General features: G+C 45.1%; 1 protein-coding gene across 2 annotated transcripts in view; it reads right to left on the minus strand.

Moving 5' to 3' along the window:
- The window catches only part of ACER3 (alkaline ceramidase 3), a 57,497-nt gene extending 45,454 nt beyond the window's left edge, over positions 1 to 12,043 (minus strand). For both annotated transcript variants that reach the window (XM_070749491.1, XM_070749492.1), the window contains exon 1: positions 11,856 to 12,043. In XM_070749491.1, the coding sequence (XP_070605592.1) occupies positions 11,856 to 11,958 (103 nt within the window). In that variant the 5' untranslated portion in view covers positions 11,959 to 12,043. The remainder of the gene's footprint in view (positions 1 to 11,855) is intronic.
- Between the last annotated feature and the right edge of the window lie 5,276 nt (positions 12,044 to 17,319).

Genomic DNA, 17,319 nt, shown 5'->3' on the forward strand with positions numbered 1-17,319 from the left:
AATAATAAATAAAATGAAATATTATTTTACTGAAAGAGTAGTAGATCTTTGGAACAAACTTCCAGCAGACGTGGTTGGTAAATCCACAGTAACTGAATTTAAACATGCCTGGGATAAACATAGATCCATTGTAAGATAAAATACAGCAAATAAATAGTATAAGGGCAGACTAGATGGACCATGTGGTCTTTTTCTGCTGTCAGTCTTCTATGTTTCTATTTGACCTCAGCTCCCTCTGTGGCAAAAAAAACCCAAGCCCTTTTCCGTCTCCAAAGTGAGAAAGACTGGCACATAACCCACTTGCCTCTGCCTGTAATTCCAGGGTGAGTCTCGCTCTGTCAACAGCCCAACCTCCAATATATTGATAAGTGAGATAATCAAATTCTAAATGGTACTACATACTTGGCTGGCACGTGCCACATTTTTTTGAGGGTGTCTGCCCAGGTTGCAGCTTAAAAATAGTAACAACCACAAGCAAATAAGCGCTGGCACAAAGCCAATGAGACATTGCATACCAAGCATTCTCCGCTACCAATTAGACCTCCCTCTCCCTATATTTACTGCTCGTCTGATTTCTTAATTCTGCAAGGCGGTCTAAAAATGGCAGCGCATTAAGCACAGCCTGGAGCAACTTTCGTACAGGTGCGTTTTCAAGTCAGGCAGCACCGACAAGCCCATGCGGTTTTCTTGGCAACATTTCTTTTCCAGATGCAGCTTCTGGCTACCTTCTTCCTAGACTCAAGAGAAAGGGACCGGCCTCAGAGTCACCCAACGGGCTTCCCACATGGCTAAAAAGCAGGATTAAATCTCCCAGGTTTAAATTAAATCTACAGGGGGTGGACACAAAAATGGAAACACTTGACTTTGGCATCATAATGTTTGAACATTATTATTATTATTATTATTATTATTATTATTATTATTATTAATTGGATTTGTAGGCCGCCCCTCTCCGCAGACTCGGGGTGGCTAACAACAATGATAAAAAACAACATGTTACAATCCAATTTAATAAAACAACTAAAAACCCTTATTATAAAAACCAAACTTACACACAAACATACCACACATAACTTGTAATGGCCTAGGGGGGAAGAATATCTTAACTCCCCCATGCCTGGCCACAAAGGTGGGTCTTGAGTAATTTGCGAAAGACAAGGAGGGTGGGGGCCGTTCTAATCTCTGGGGGGAGTTGATTCCAGAGGGCCGGGGCCGGGCCCGGGGTTCGCCAAACAACATTGTTTGGTCGACGGGACCCGGAGAAGGCCAACTCTGTGGGACCTTATCGGCCGCTGGGATTCGTGTGGTAGAAGGCGGTTCCAGATGTACATGTTCAAATCAATCAAAACTTGACATATTTTTATGGTTTTTTTGTTCTGTTCTTTGATATGTTTTTTTAAACTACCATTTTTTTACAGAAATTTAAGGAAATTGGTTTTAACCTTCTCTAAATGGCAGACCCCTCAGACTTTCAAAGAGGCCAAATTGTTGGTGCTCGAATGGCAGGAGCTAGTGTAAGAGAAAGTGCCCAAATGTTTGGCGTTTCAAGAGGTCATGTCTCAAAAGTCATGACTGCTTTTGAAAGAGAAGGGAAAACGTCCTCAGCCAAGCACAGGTCTGGTCGAAAGTCGAAGTTGTCTGAGAGAGACCGTCGGACTCTAAAGCGAATGGTTAGAGCTGCCGGGGTGGCGCAGCAGGTAGAGTGCTGTACTGCAGGCCACTGAAGCTGACTAGACCTGAAGGTCAGCGGTTCAAATCTCATCACCGGCTCAAGGTTGACTCAGCCTTCCACCCTTCTGAGGTGGGTAAACTGAGGACCCGGATTGTGGGGGCAATAGGTTGGCTCTGTTAAAAGTTGCTATTGCTAACATGTTGTAAGCCACCCTGAGTCTAAGGAGAAGGGCGGCATAAAAAAATCGAATAAATAAATAAATAAATCGCAAGACTGCAGCTCCTAAAATCACTGCAGAGTTCAATAGACACGTACAGAACCCAGTACAGAAACTGTTCGAAGGGAGCTTCACAAACCTGGATTCAACGGAAGAGCTGCAAGGTGTTTCTATTATTTTGTCCAGCCCCTGTAGTTCAGCACTTTATCCGCCAGACCAAATTGGCTCCCCGGTCTTAAAAATAGTACTGACAATTATGCATCTTTATTAAAACAGGAATGTTCTCCTTGCCGACTCTCGATTCTCACAGGCTGTTCCTTGCCTCAATCGTACGTATATTGATTCAGTGACCTCTCTTTGGGACAGCACAAGATTGCACATGTACAAAGCTGGTTGCCCAATAAATACTTGAGATCTTCATCGAGATTATAGAAAAAAGACCGGCTGGTAGAATTTGTATTTTTGTTCCTGCAACGCTTTGATCGCTGTTGAAAAACAGCCATCGCACATTTCACCTCTGCACCTGGAGGGGAATAACTAAAATTGGTGCTTCACCAACCCTTGTACAACGCTGGGACTGTACAAAGAGTAGAGAGAAGAGCAACAAAGAGGATTAGGGGACTGGAGGCTAAAATGTATTAAGAACGGCTGCAAGAACTGGGTAGGTCTAGTTTAATTAAAACAAGGACCAATGGAGACATGATAGCAGCCTTCCAATATCTCAGGGGTTGCCACAAAGAAGAGGGAGTCAAGCTATTCTCCAAAGCATTAGAAGGCAGGACAAGAAACAATGGAAGGAAACTAATCAAGGAGAGAAGCAACTTAGAACTAAGGAGATAATTCCTGAGAGTTAGAAGAATTTACCAGTGGAACAGCTTGCCTCCTGAAATTGTGAATGCTCCAACACTGGAAGTTTTTAAGAAGATGTTGGATAACCATTTGTCTGAAGTGGTGCAGGGTCTCTTGCCCAAGCAGGGGTTGGACTAAAAGACTTCTAAGGTCCCTTCCAACTCTATTATTATTAAATCCAAGGTCTCCTGCCCAAGCAGGGGTTGGACTAGAAGACCTCCAAGGTCCCTTCTGTTGTTGTTATAACAGCTGTTCTGCCGGCGTGTGCCAACCGCCCTTAATTACAGGTTAATTAGTCCAAGCAGGCAGGCAGGCAGACACACACACACACACACACACACACACACACACGATAGAAGGCAAATAAATGTTCTTTATCAACAGAAGAGAAGAAAAAACTCCCTTTTAAACTTCAAAGGGATTTCTTGTAGCAACAAGGCACAGTTGAAATACAAGAACGAAGTCCAGTAATAAATCCAATTACTAACTCAGTAACTGTGAAATTGGGTCACAGGTACTGTTGTCCAAACAGTGATAAACACTCACAATGAAGTATAAGCCAGAATCCAGGAATCCAAACACAGTCTTGAATACAACAATTCACAGTCTTGACGAACTACGATCAGATAATCTTCCACAACACCAATAAACCCCACCACCTAATTACTGGAGCCCCACCCAACCACAGGTGGCCTCTCTTATCTCCTTTAATATGTGTTCAGTTGTTCTCTCCTGTGCATAGCTCTACGCATGCGTGGGTCTGTCATATGTTCCTCATCTGAATCCAACGAAGATAAGGAAGGTTGATCTCCTCCTGGGCTGTCAGCCAAGCCCCCCTCTTCCATCACACCCACACTTCCTTCGTCATTGGATAACTCACTAACTGACTCTATCGGGAACAAAACAGACCTGTGACGTGTGGATGTCTCCCCCACCTCCACCTTGGGGCAGGAGTTGGGCCAGAGCTAACCACAACAACAGGAAACTTGTAATCTGCATAAAGCAGAAATGGGAAGAAGAAAGGTAAGGACTGCTCAAGTCTGAAGGACCATCTATGAAAAATAATCTGACATCTCGCTTCTGTGGCATCTGTACTAAGCACATAACAGATAACCTGTTCATCAATTGGAAGAAGAGAGAACTACCTTGGAAGTGAAACTGGGAGTTTGGTATATGTATCCAGTATGAAATTTCCCTCTCACAATATCCATAAAAGATGGCATTCTCCAAACTCACTGGATCCTACCCCAGCAGGGGGTTGGACTCGATGACCTAACGGTCCCTTTCAACTCTATTAATAAATAAATAAATAAAGCATTTTCTTTGTGACATCGAGGCACCAAGAGAGAACAAGGACAGTAATAGAAACAAAGACTGTAATAACATATTTTTTGTCAATAATAAAATACGGCGATCTGCAGTGTGTTGTGGTTAGCTCTGGCCCAGCTCCTGCCCCAAGGACTGTGGATGTGGGGGAGACATCCACATGCTGCAGGCCTGGTTTGCCCCCGGTGGAATCTGCTGATGAAGGTTCCTCTGACCAAGAAGACATGAGTGACAGGGAGGAGGAGAGTGTGGCAGACAGCTCAGAAGGAGATCAATTATCTAGCTCCTCCTTGGATTCGGAACAAGAGTTAATGATACAGCCACGCATACGGAGAGCGATGCATAGGCAGCAACAACTGAGACATTATTATCAAAGAAAATGAGGCCACCTGTGGTTGGGTGGGGCTGTGGTCATTAGTGAGGCTGCTATAAATAGCAGCTGGTGAGTTTGGCCATTGTGGAGGATTATCTGATCGTTGTGTTTCGTGACTGCTTTACTGACTTTGACCTTTTGTGTGCTGATTTCCCCCCGCTTTGAAACTAAACCAGAGCAAAGTGTGTTTCACTTTGTGGAAGAAGGACTGTGAATTGCCTCACAGCTGCAAGCTAAGTATCTCAGAACTGATAAGGGACTTGTGCAAATTACCAGTTTGTTTGGAGACGAGGGCTCTTTGCTATACCAAAAGAGGGCTTAGGTTAAGTGAATTTTCAGTATAAAGAACATTGTTTTGAATTTTCAAACGTGTGTGTGTCAGAAATTGTATATGTGCATTTTTGGGAGGATTCTACCAGAGAGCCCGACAGAACAGGTTAGTAAACTGTACGTTTCTCAGAAAAGATGCTACCAGACTCCTTCTGATATTTATAAGGGTGACTTGATTTTAATGTGCTTGATCAGTTTGCTAATTTGTTTTTTAAACCCTCTAGGACAGATCAGCAAGGTTCAAAAGTAAAGATGCATCAGCGGAATTTCTTAATGCACAACTTGTGGAACACGCTGTTCATACAACCTGGTTGGGAAAAGCAGAGGGCAACATTTAAATATCACGCCAAGTTTAGTTGTAATGGCATTTGTTCAAGCTTTGCTTAATTCTTTTGCGAAAAAATCTTGGCTCCCAAATTGCACTAGAAATTAGAAGATCTTTTCAACCTTCCATATCTGACCTATAGAAACAAATACGGTGTTCCCTCAATTTTTGTAGCGGATGCGTTCCGAGACCGCCCGCGAAAGTCGAATTTCCATGAAGTAGAGATGCGGAAGTAAATACAGTGTTCCCTCGCTTTTCGCGGGGGATGCATTCTGAGACCGCCCGCGAAAGTTGAATTTCCATGAAGTAGAGATGCGGGAGTAAATACAGTGTTCCCTCGCTTTTCGCGGGGGATGCATTCTGAGACCGCCCGCGAAAGTTGAATTTCCATGAAGTAGAGATGCGGAAGTAAATACAGTGTTCCCTCGCTTTTCGCGGGGGATGCATTCTGAGACCGCCCGCGAAAGTTGAATTTCCATGAAGTAGAGATGCGGGAGTAAATACAGTGTTCCCTCGCTTTTCGCGGGGGATGCATTCTGAGACCGCCCGCGAAAGTTGAATTTCCATGAAGTAGAGATGCGGGAGTAAATACAGTGTTCCCTCGCTTTTCGCGGGGGATGCATTCTGAGACCGCCCGCGAAAGTTGAATTTCCATGAAGTAGAGATGCGGGAGTAAATACAGTGTTCCCTCGCTTTTCGCGGGGGATGCGTTCCGAGACCGCCCGCGAAAGTCGAATTTCCATGAAGTAGAGATGCGGAAGTAAATACAGTGTTCCCTCGCTTTTCGCGGGGGATGCATTCTGAGACCGCCCGCGAAAGTTGAATTTCCATGAAGTAGAGATGCGGGAGTAAATACAGTGTTCCCTCGCTTTTCGCGGGGGATGCATTCTGAGACCGCCCGCGAAAGTTGAATTTCCGCGAAGTAGAGATGCGGGAGTAAATACAGTGTTCCCTCGCTTTTCGCGGGGGATGCATTCTGAGACCGCCCGCGAAAGTCGAATTTCCATGAAGTAGAGATGCGGAAGTAAATACAGTGTTCCCTCGCTTTTCGCGGGGGATGCATTCTGAGACCGCCCGCGAAAGTTGAATTTCCATGAAGTAGAGATGCGGGAGTAAATACAGTGTTCCCTCGCTTTTCGCGGGGGATGCATTCTGAGACCGCCCGCGAAAGTTGAATTTCCATGAAGTAGAGATGCGGAAGTAAATACAGTGTTCCCTCGCTTTTCGCGGGGGATGCATTCTGAGACCGCCCGCGAAAGTTGAATTTCCGCGAAGTAGAGATGCGGGAGTAAATACAGTGTTCCCTCGCTTTTCGCGGGGGATGCATTCTGAGACCGCCCGCGAAAGTCGAATTTCCATGAAGTAGAGATGCGGAAGTAAATACAGTGTTCCCTCGCTTTTCGCGGGGGATGCATTCTGAGACCGCCCGCGAAAGTTGAATTTCCATGAAGTAGAGATGCGGGAGTAAATACAGTGTTCCCTCGCTTTTCGCGGGGGATGCATTCTGAGACCGCCCGCGAAAGTCGAATTTCCATGAAGTAGAGATGCGGAAGTAAATACAGTGTTCCCTCGCTTTTCGCGGGGGATGCATTCTGAGACCGCCCGCGAAAGTTGAATTTCCGCGAAGTAGAGATGCGGGAGTAAATACACTATTTTGGGCTATGAACAGTATCACAAACCTTCCCTTAACAGTTTAAACCCCTAAATTGCAATTTTCCATTCCCTTAGCAGCCATTCAGATTATTACTCACCATGTTTATTTATTAAAGTTTATTAAAAAAAATATTTATTAAAGGCAGACAAAAGTTTGGTGATGACATATGACATCATCGGGTGGGAAAAACCGTGGTATAGGGGAAAAACCCGCAAAGTATTTTTTAATTAATATTTTTGAAAAACCGTGGTATAGACCAGAGGTCCCCAACCTTTTTTGCACCAGGGACCGGCTTTCAGCTAGACCAGTTTTCCATGGCCCGGTGGGGGCGGGGGGGAGCTAGCTGTCAGCGGCGCCGTAAAAGGGGCGATCAAGAGAGGAATGGGTGAATGAATGGACGGAGGGTGGGAAGGAAGGAAGGAAAGAGGGAAGGTACAGGAACAGAAGAAGGGTGCAAAGAAGCAAAGAAAGGTGTGAAAGGGGAGAGTAAGAGAGGAAGGAGTGAAAGAAGGGAATGAGGGAGGAAAGAAGGGAGGAAGGAAAAGGAAAGCAAGAAATGGAGGGAGGAAAGGAAGGGAGGAAAGGAAGGAAGGAAGGAAGAAAGAAGGAAAGAGGGAAGGTACAGGAACAGAGGAAGGAAGCAAGGAAACTTATGAAAGGGGAGAGTAAGAGAGGAAGGACTGGAGGGAGGGAGGGAAGAAGGTAGGAAGGAGAAAGAAAAGAAATAGAGGAAGGAAAGGTAAAAGAGAGAAAGAAAAAGAGCAAGAAAGAAAGAAAGAAAGAGAAAGAAAGAAAGGCAACTTCAAAGAAAGGCTCACTGAGCATCTCTCACTCTCTCTCTCTTTCTATCCCTCTTTCTTTCTTTCTCTTCCTTTCTCTCTCTCCTCTTCCTTTATCTCCTCTTTCTCTCCCCCCTCTCTCCCCCTTTCCCTCTCTCTTTCTCTCTCCCTCTCTTGCTATCTCTCCCCCCTTTCCCTCTCTTTCTCCCTCTCCCCCCTCTCTCTTTCTCTCTCTCTCCCCCTCTTTCTCTCTCTTCTTCTCACTTTCTCTCTCTTGTTTTCTTTCTGTCTCTTTTGCTTTCTCTCTCTCTCACTCTTTCTCTCTTGTTTTGTTTCTCACGCTCTTTCTCTCTCTTGTTCTCTCTCTCTTGCTATCTCTTTCTCTCCCCCCTTCTCTCACTCTCTCTTTCTCACTTTCTCTCTATCTTGCTGTCTGTTGCTTTCACTCACTCTCGTTCTCTCTCCGTTCTTCTCAGCGGTGAAGCGCGCACGCCCTGCCCGCCTCACATTTGCCGAGAGGACTTTCGCCCCGGGCTCTCAGCAAGGGGGTTTGCATGAGAGGCGGGGCCGGCGGAAGGTGATATTCAATGTTGGGGGCGCACGGGCGGTTTTGCGCGCGCTCCCTATCTCCCTGCTAGCCCACTCGGAATACGTATTCAAAATAAGAAAAGCCTTTGCCGGCGAAGGCTTTTCTTATTTTGAATACAGTATTCCGAGTGGGCTAGCAGGGAGATAGGGAGCGCGCGCAAAACTGCCCGTGCGCCCCTGACATTGAATATCACCTTCCGCCGGCCCCGCCTCTCATGCAGCCCCCTTGCTGAGAGCCCGGGGCGAAAGTCCTCTCGGCAAATGTGAGGCGGGCAGGGCGTGCGTTCCGGGTGCGGGAGGAGCTGCGGTGAAAGGCAGGAGGTGGCAGAGGAGCAGAGGGGGCAAATCGGGCGGGCGGTGGGCAGCGCGGAAAGGCCGAGGGGGCCCTGGCGCCGCGGACCGGCTGAAAACCCCCAACGGCCCGGTCCCGGTCCGCGGACCGGCGGTTGGAGACCCCTGGTATAGACTTTCCGCGAAGTTCGAACCCGCGAAAATCGAGGCAACACTGTACACTATTTTTGGCTATAACAGTATCCCAAGCCTTCCCGTAACACTTTAAACCCTTAATTTACAATTTCCCATTCCCTTAGCAACCATTTAGATTATTACTCACCATGTTTATTTATTAAAGTTTATTATAAAAAATGTTTTTTAAAGGCAGACGAAAGTTTGGCAATGACATATGATGTCATCGGGCGGGAAAAAATGTGGTATAGGGGGGGAAACCGCGAAGTATTTTTTAATTAATATTTTTGAAAAACCGTGGTGTAGACGTTTCGCGAAGTTCGAACCCGCGAAAATCGAGGAAACACTGTATTGCACAATTCCAGAACTGACCGTGAGAGTCTGCATGCGCTGTTGGGAGACAAAACGTGAGCTTTTGACTGCTGGCATCAGCTGCCCCATCTATAAATTTTAACTAGAAAATTAACTCTCTGCGTAACCCCCACCCCGTTAATTGAATGATCTGGTTGTAGGAAATACATGTAATAATGGCATCACTATTTTTTTTTTAAACCCGCTGTACTGTATAAAATCCATAACTCCAAGTTCAAACTTTTCATCTTTATAATTCATTTTTTCGGAGCATTGGAAGGTGTTAAGGAGCAGCGCTATCACAATGTGACTGATGCCAAAACAATGCTGAACGCTTCCCATGGATGGGAGACCACCAGGAAATCTATGGAAGGGCACACCGGGAGGGCAAGAATCTGGGAAGAAAGCAGCACAGACGCCAACAAAAATGAGGCAAATTCAAATTGAGGAAGTCCTCACTGGTTATGGGGGCTTTTAAAAAAAATATAAACAGGGCAATGGGTGCTTTCAGTTTGTAAAAGTTTTAGGCATCTATGTCATCTTTCAAGTCCCCAAACCACTTCCCAGAAATATGTAATATGATAAATGATTTAGCTTTACTAGATAAATGGTCAAAGCAATGGAAACTGCAGTTTAATGTTTCCAAATGTAAAATAATGCATTTGGGGAAAAGGAATCCTCAATCTGAGTATTGCATTGGCAGTTCTGTGTTAGCAAAAACTTCAGAAGAGAAGGATTTAGGGGTAGTTATTTCTGACAGTCTCAAAATGGGTGAGCAGTGTGGTCGGGCGGTAAGAAAAGCAAGTAGGATGCTTGGCTGCATAGCTAGAGGTATAACAAGCAGGAACAGGGAGATTGTGATCCCCTTATATAGAGCACTGGTGAGACCACATTTGGAATACTGTGTTCAGTTCTGGAGACCTCACCTACAAAAAGATATCGACAAAATTGAACGGGTCCAAAGCCAAGCTACAAGAATGGTGGAAGGTCTTAAGCATAAAACGTATCAGGAAATACTTCATGAACTCAATCTGTATAGTCTGGAGGACAGAAGGGAAAGGGGGGGACATGATCGAAAAATTTAAATATGTTAAAGGGTTAAATAAGGTTCAGGAGGGAAGTGTTTTTAATAGGAAAGTGAACAGAAGAACAAGGGGACACAATCTGAAGTTAGTAGGGGGAAAGATTAAAAGCAACATGAGAAAATATTATTTGAGTGAAAGAGTAGTAGATCCTTGGAACAAACTTCCAGCAGACGTGGTTGGTCAATCCACAGTAAATGAATTTAAACATGCCTGGGATAAACATATATCCATTGTAAGATAAAATACAGGAAATAGTATAAGGGCAGACTAGATGGACCATGAGGTCTTTTTCTGCCATCAGTCTTCTGTGTTTCTATGTCCAAGGTCGACGTTTCTAGAGGATGTCCCTCAACACATCATGCAAAGTCACAAAATCAGGGAAGAGAAAACCTAGACAACCCTTCCTTTCTGCAACCCTTTGTATGACTATTACGGAGCCACAGGTACCCCCCAGATAATCCCCTACTCTACTCCAAAGCCCCCGAAGGCAAGAGAAGAAGTAGCAACAGATGGAAACACATCAAGGAGAGAAGCAACCTCGAACTAAGGAGGAATTTCCCCAAAAGCGAGAACAATTAACCAGTGGAAAAACTTGCCACTAGAAGTTGTGGGTGCTCCCTTCACGGGAGGTTTTCGAGAAGAGATTGGGCAATCATTTGTCTGAAATGCTATAGGGCCTCCCGCCTGAGCAGGGGCTAGGACTAGATGACCTCCCAAGGTCCCTTCCAACTTGCTCTTCTGAATACGGTAGCTTTCCTCCAATTGTGAGGGAGGGGCTTTCAAAAAGAGAGCAGACATTCCTTTGTCTGAAACGACATGGGGTCTCCTTGCCCGGGCAGGGGGTTGGACTAGATAATTACTTGGTAAGACCACACTTGGAATACTACATTCAGTTTTGGTCACCATGATGTAAAAAGAATGTTGTGACTCTAGAAAGAGTGCAGAGAAGAGCAACAAAGATGATTAGGGGACTGGAGGCTAAAACATATGAAGAACGGTTGCAGGAACTGGGCATGGCTAGTTGAATGAAAAGAAGGATCAGGGGAGACATGATAGCAGTCTTCCAATATCTCAGGGGATGCCACAAAGAAGAGTGAGCGAAACTATTCTCCAAAGCACCTGAGGGTAGAACAAGAAGCAACAGGTGGAAACTAATTTACTAAAACTATTTACTATGTCTGAGCTACTATTACTACTAGGGGGTTTTCTTCTGTCACCCATCCCCTCCCACTTATGACCATATGACCTTAACTTGTTGCTTCTATCCTTAATATTTTTATTAATATGGATTGTTTCCTGATTATTTAACCCCGTACATCACAATTGACAAATGTCTCTTTTTTTAATGTACACTGACTAAACGATCTGAGGTCCCTTCCAACTCTATTAAATCCAGGGTAACCTGCCCAAGCTGGGGTTGGACTAGAAGATCTCCAAGGTCCTTTCCAATTCTATTACATGTATTATTAAATCCAGGGTCTCCTGCCCAAGCAGGGGTTGGACTAGAAGATCTCTAAGGTCCCTTCTAACTCTTGTTCCTCTGGCCACCAAAGATTGCTCCTTCTCATTATTAGCCAAGCCTTTTCCAAAGATGCCCCCCCCCCGCCCCACAGTCTTCCACAATGAGGAAGAGGAAGGGAGGGTCTGGAATGGGGGGGTGGGGAGACCCCTTAAACAATTCCTATAGGGAACCTGCACTACCCCCCCCCCCACCGACGCCCAGAAAAATAGCCTCGGGGGGCCGTGGCCCTTGTCTCCCCCCACCGTTAATTGAACGACCCCCACCCCATCACCCCACAGCCTGGAGGAGGGTGGCTCCCCTCCGCCGCCGCTATACTCACAGAACTCGGCGATGTAGGAGGACACGACGTAGTTCTCCTCGCACCAGTCGAGGGTGGACGTCGGCGGGCCCCAGTAGCCGGCGCGGTCGCCGGCGGGAGCCATGGCCGGTCGGAGGGCCGAACTTGGAGGAAAGGAAGCGCCTGCCGCCGCATCCGCTCTTTTTCGGGGCCCTCGGACGAGCAGACCCCGCCTTCCCGCCCGGCTTTAGGCGGGGCGGCGGCGGCGGGAGACCCGCCTTCTAGGCCTGGCGGGCAGGGCCTCTAGGTCGCCATGGCGACCAAGGCCAAAGGCTCGCAAGGCTTGCCGGGCCAGGGGTGGGTGGGCTCTGCGTTGCCTAGGCGACCGGCGACGAATCGCCTTCAATGCTTGCCGGGCCGGGGGTTTTATGTTGTCAGGGCGACGGCGACGGGGGGTAGGAGGGAACGACCGCTCTCGAGGTTCCAAGGAAGTCTAGCCGTTGCTATGGCGACCTCCGGCCGTTCCATCCCTGCTTGGTCCGTAAGGTGGCCGGTGTGGATCAACGTTAGGCCTCACAGGCATCCCAAGATGCTAGCCCTCATGGAGGTCAGGGAAAGTCTGCAGAATGTTGGGTTCTGGAAGTCAAACTGGCTTAAAGTTGGTAAGAATATAATAGAGTAGAACAGAATATGAGAATAGAATTATAGAAATAAGAATAGAATAGAATCTTTGAATAGAATAGAAATAGAAATAGATATAGAAATAAGAATAGAATGGAATCTTTGAATAGAACCCTTTGAATAGAACCCTTCCATCCCCTGTTCAATTGTCTCTCCTAGATCTCATATTTCTTTTCTTCCACTCATATATCTCCTCCTCTATCCTCCATTGATGTACTTTATTCTTATATCTTCACTCCTATCCTTTCTTTTTCTTTCTTTCTTTCTTTCTTTTTCTTTCTTTCTCTTTCTTTCCTCTCTTTGATATATATTACCACATGGTTAATCTCATTAACCTTCATTATGTATTGGACAAAATAAATAAATAAAATAAAATAAGAGACTAGAATAGAATCTTTATATAGAATAGACTAGATTAGAATTCTTTATTGGCCAAGTGTGATTGGACACACAAGGAATTTGTCTTTGGTGCAGATGCTCTCAGTGTACATAAAAGAAAAGAGACATTTGTCAAGAATCATGAGGTAAAACACTTAATGGTTGTCATAGGGGACCAAAAAGCAATCAGGAAACAATCCATGTTAATATAAATCGCAAGGATACAAGCAACAAGTTATAGTCATACAGTCCTAAGTGGGAGGAAATGGGTGATAGGAATGATGATAAAAAAACTAGTAGAAATAGTAGTGCAGACTTAGAGAATAGTTTGACAGTATTGAGGGAATTATTTGTTTAGCAGAGTGATGGCATTCGGGAAAAACCTGTTCTTGTGTCTTGTTGTCTTGGTGTGCAGTGCTCTGTAGCGTTGTTTTGAGGGTTTCAAATGGATTCACTTAACAATCGGGCTGCTGACTTATCGGCTGCAGTGATTCGCTTAATAGCTGCAGCAAGAAAGGTTGTAAAATGGAGCAAAACTTTGCGGCTGTAAGACGAGGACTACCTGTATTCTAGTATATTGTCAGAAAACTTCTGGTGACAAAATGCCATTGATTGAGGGAAGGAGGAACTCCATCAGGCTTAAAGTTGCCAAGATTGGAGACCCCTGTGCTAGAGAGAACCGGAAAGAAGGTTAGACGTAAAGAAGAGACCCACAAATACAGAATGGAGCAAAATACGATATAATTCAAGGACATTTGGGAACAGTGCACTACTTTTTAAAATGACCTACTGTCATAAAACTGGATTTAAACAGTTTTATGGAAGAGGAACAGGTTTTACTGGAGAAGGCTGAAACCGAGGCGGATTTGAAAATGGATTTTAAAACGATGAATGATATGGGCTTTGGGGTGGAAGATGGATACAGAGAGTTATTTTTGTAATGTCTTCACAACTAAAAGGGATTTTCGAATGAGAAACCAGAATAGCGACTTGGATAATGGTCTCCTTTTGGATCTATAAAAGAGAGGAAGAAAAGAGAGAAAATGAAATTAAATCAAGTTCTGAGACACTATTTAAAGGGATTAATGAACAAACTTATTTATTTATTTATTTGTCATACAAATATAGTATTGTATTGTGGTATGTTTAACATAATATAAGTATAAAGTAGAGATAGAAAAGATAAAAAGACATTAGAACAGGAATGGTAGGCACAAAGGTGCACTTATACACGCCCTTGTTTAAACTCCATAGACAAAATTGTTCCAAGCAAAAGGAAGGGATATAAAGTTGGTTTATTTGGACAAAGCTAAAATGTATGTTATTACATGGGCAGTACATAAAAAATTAACAAGCAAACAGGACCTGGAAATGGTTACAAATACAAAAGTTGCAGAATAATGCTCCTGCATAGTGCTTCTCATCTTCAGCCATTTTTCTGGTATGTGGACTTCAACTCCCAGAATTCCAGAGTCAGCCATGTTGGCCCCAGGGAATTCTGGAAGTCCATATTTGAGAAAAGGTGCTTAATTGAAATCATGGTGTTTGATTAATTATCCACCATCGTTCAGCTGTGGAAAATGCAAGGCTGAGCGATCAAAGGCCAATCCAGAAGGGGGCAGTGGATCCACACCTATTTCGGGATCAGGAGATCCTATTTGTCTCCCTACCAGCTGCCAAGATTTCCCCTCAGACAGAAAAGGCGTAGTTTTATACAGTACAGAGAAGAGATAAATGGAACTACCAAACAATTATTGGATTGAAATGTTTGGCAAGGAGGGTGAAAAAAAATTCCCTGAGAAAAATTCAGAATATTTTTCCCTCATAAAAGTCTTGAAGATAAGCAGACGGCCACCAAAGCATAGATTTTAGTGACCGTTCAGTTACGACGGCACTTTTACAAGTGACTTATGACTGTTACTGCTCCTGCTACTGGTGCGCTACGTGCACAGATTTGCATCTCCGGTGTGCGCGCGCATCCGAGCAAGATTTTGCTTCTGCGCATGTGCAGAAGCAAAAAATTGCTGAATTCTCACATGCATGTGGACATCCCCTCACAAGATTTTGCTTCCTGCGCATGCGCAGAACAGGGTGTCCAGCAAACCTGGGAAACAGGGAAATCAGGGAATCAGAGATCAATGGACTGGTGCACTGTGTGCACAGATTTGCATCTCCGGTGTGCGCGCGCATCTGAGCAAGAAGAAGCCCAAGGAGGGTGAAAAAAAATTCCCTGAGGAAAATTCAGAATATTTTTCCCTCATAAAAGTCTTGAACATCAGCAGATGGCCACCAAAGCATAGATTTTAGTGACCGTTCAGTTACGACGGCGCTTTAAAAAGGGACTTATGACCATTTTTCATACTTACAACCAGGGGCGGATTGCAGTTACCGCCACTAACGGTGTGCTGCGCGCCACAGCTTCAGTTGTCTTGTGTGCGCACATGTGCATCCCCTGCATGTTTGTGCATGCACAGGAAGCAAAAATGTGCTGAAATCTCACAAGGGGATGTACATGTGTGAGATTTCAGCGACTCTTTTGCTCCCATGCATACCAGGCTTCAGTAATTTCTGTGTGCATGCGTGAGGGCAATGCCGGGGTGTGCATGCTTGGGAGGGAAGGAGTGTGGGCACATGCGCACATGCTAGCCCTTGCGCACACCCATTTTTGCACACAAATTGCCATCACTGCCCTATACCCATGAGGGTGAACCTATGGCAAGTGTCCCGGATGATTTTGGGGATGTGCAGGGGGGGCACATGCACAAGACACACACACATGTGTTGGTTTGCATGCGCATGTGTGAGGTCGAGGTTGCATGTACATGTGGGGGGGATGACATTCCGCCCATGGGCCGTTTTTGGTTTCAGGAGGCTGTAGGGAGGCCTACTAGGCCCAAAATGTGCCCCATGGGGGGGGGGGTCATGCGTAAATGCATGTGGGGCACCGAGGGGAACATGGGGGGTCCTGTGTACATGCGTGGGGGAGCGCATTGCATTATGAGTATATGCTTTTGGCACACAATGACAAAAAGATTAGCCATCACTGCCCTGTGCCATTTCAGACAAATAGTTGCCCAATATTTTCTTAAACTCCCCACCCCAGTGATGGAACACCTCCAACCTCTGGTGGCAAGTAGTTCCGCTGATTAAATTGTCCTCACTGTCAGGAAACTCTTCCTTAATTCCAGGTTGCTCCTCTCCTTCGTGAGTTTCCATCCATCGTTTCTTTGTTTTGGAGGTGGTGGCCCCTCAAATATATGTGTGTGTGTGTGTGTGTGTGTCACATGTTTTTGCTGAATTTGAAAATTAAAGGAGACTAGGATAGATCTATTTCGGCCTTATTTTAGCCTCATCAGCTAGCCATACCCTCACTCAGACATGAACTTGCAACCTTGGCCTTGTAAGGCAGAGAATTAACCTCTAGGTTACAGTATCCAATATATATAAATATTTGTTTGTTTGTTTGTTTGGATTTGTATGCCGCCCCTCTCCAAGGACTCGGGGCGGCTCACATCATATGAAAGAGACAATAATAAAATCAATCCAATTAATACATAAAGCAGTCCATAAAAAATCTACCTTAAAAGCTTGGAAGGCTGCTATCATGTCTTTCTTTCCATTATGGAACTTCATTATGGATTCGCACACACACACACACACTCCCTTAAGTAAATGAGCATTTTGCAGAAAGCGAAGACCTGGGAAGAAAGCCAAGGATTGTCCAGTTCTTCCTATTTCCTGTCCAGGGTTAGGCAATCCTTGGCTCGCCTCACTTTTCCCCAGAGAGGGCTAAGAAGGACCGCTGACAACATGTTTTATTTTTTCTTTAAGGGAAAACGCGAAAGATAAATAAACTTTGCAGAGTTGCGCAGAGATATTCAGCAATCTTCTCACACACACCATGTTTGCATTAACCTGGTTGGGAAAAGCAATGTATTTAATGATCACGCCAAGCTTAGTTTAAATGCTCTTTTCTTTGGGAGTTTGTGTGTCTGATTTAGCTCTGTCGTTTGAGGCTAAATTTTTGTCCAGAGCTCTGAAACTGCATTTTTGTCCAGCTCAAAAATCGAAACCAAAAGTCGACAAGGTCACGCAGCGTGGAGTTTCCCTGGAAGGGGATTTTTCCTTCTACGGAATTTTTTTTTTTTTTTTTAGCTTTAATTGCGTTTTCTTTGTTCCTGATTAGAGGAAAGGGGAAGAATGAGGAGACTGTGTAGGACGCAGAAATCTAATTGGTCCAAAAGAGAGTGGATCTTTTCATGAGAAGGTCACTAAGGCAGACCCCGGAATTTAATCGAAGGAACCCAGAGCGAATCCACCCTGCAGGATCCAATTAAATCAGGCAGAAATAGGTGGTCCTCTACTTATGACCATACTGTGGAAGTGATGTGCTGGTGTCTGGAGGCTGTTGGGGCCTGGATGGGTGCCAACAGACTCAAACTCAACC

The sequence above is a fragment of the Erythrolamprus reginae genome, chromosome 4, assembly GCF_031021105.1.
Source record: "Erythrolamprus reginae isolate rEryReg1 chromosome 4, rEryReg1.hap1, whole genome shotgun sequence".
NCBI classification, from domain to species: Eukaryota; Metazoa; Chordata; class Lepidosauria; order Squamata; family Dipsadidae; genus Erythrolamprus; species Erythrolamprus reginae.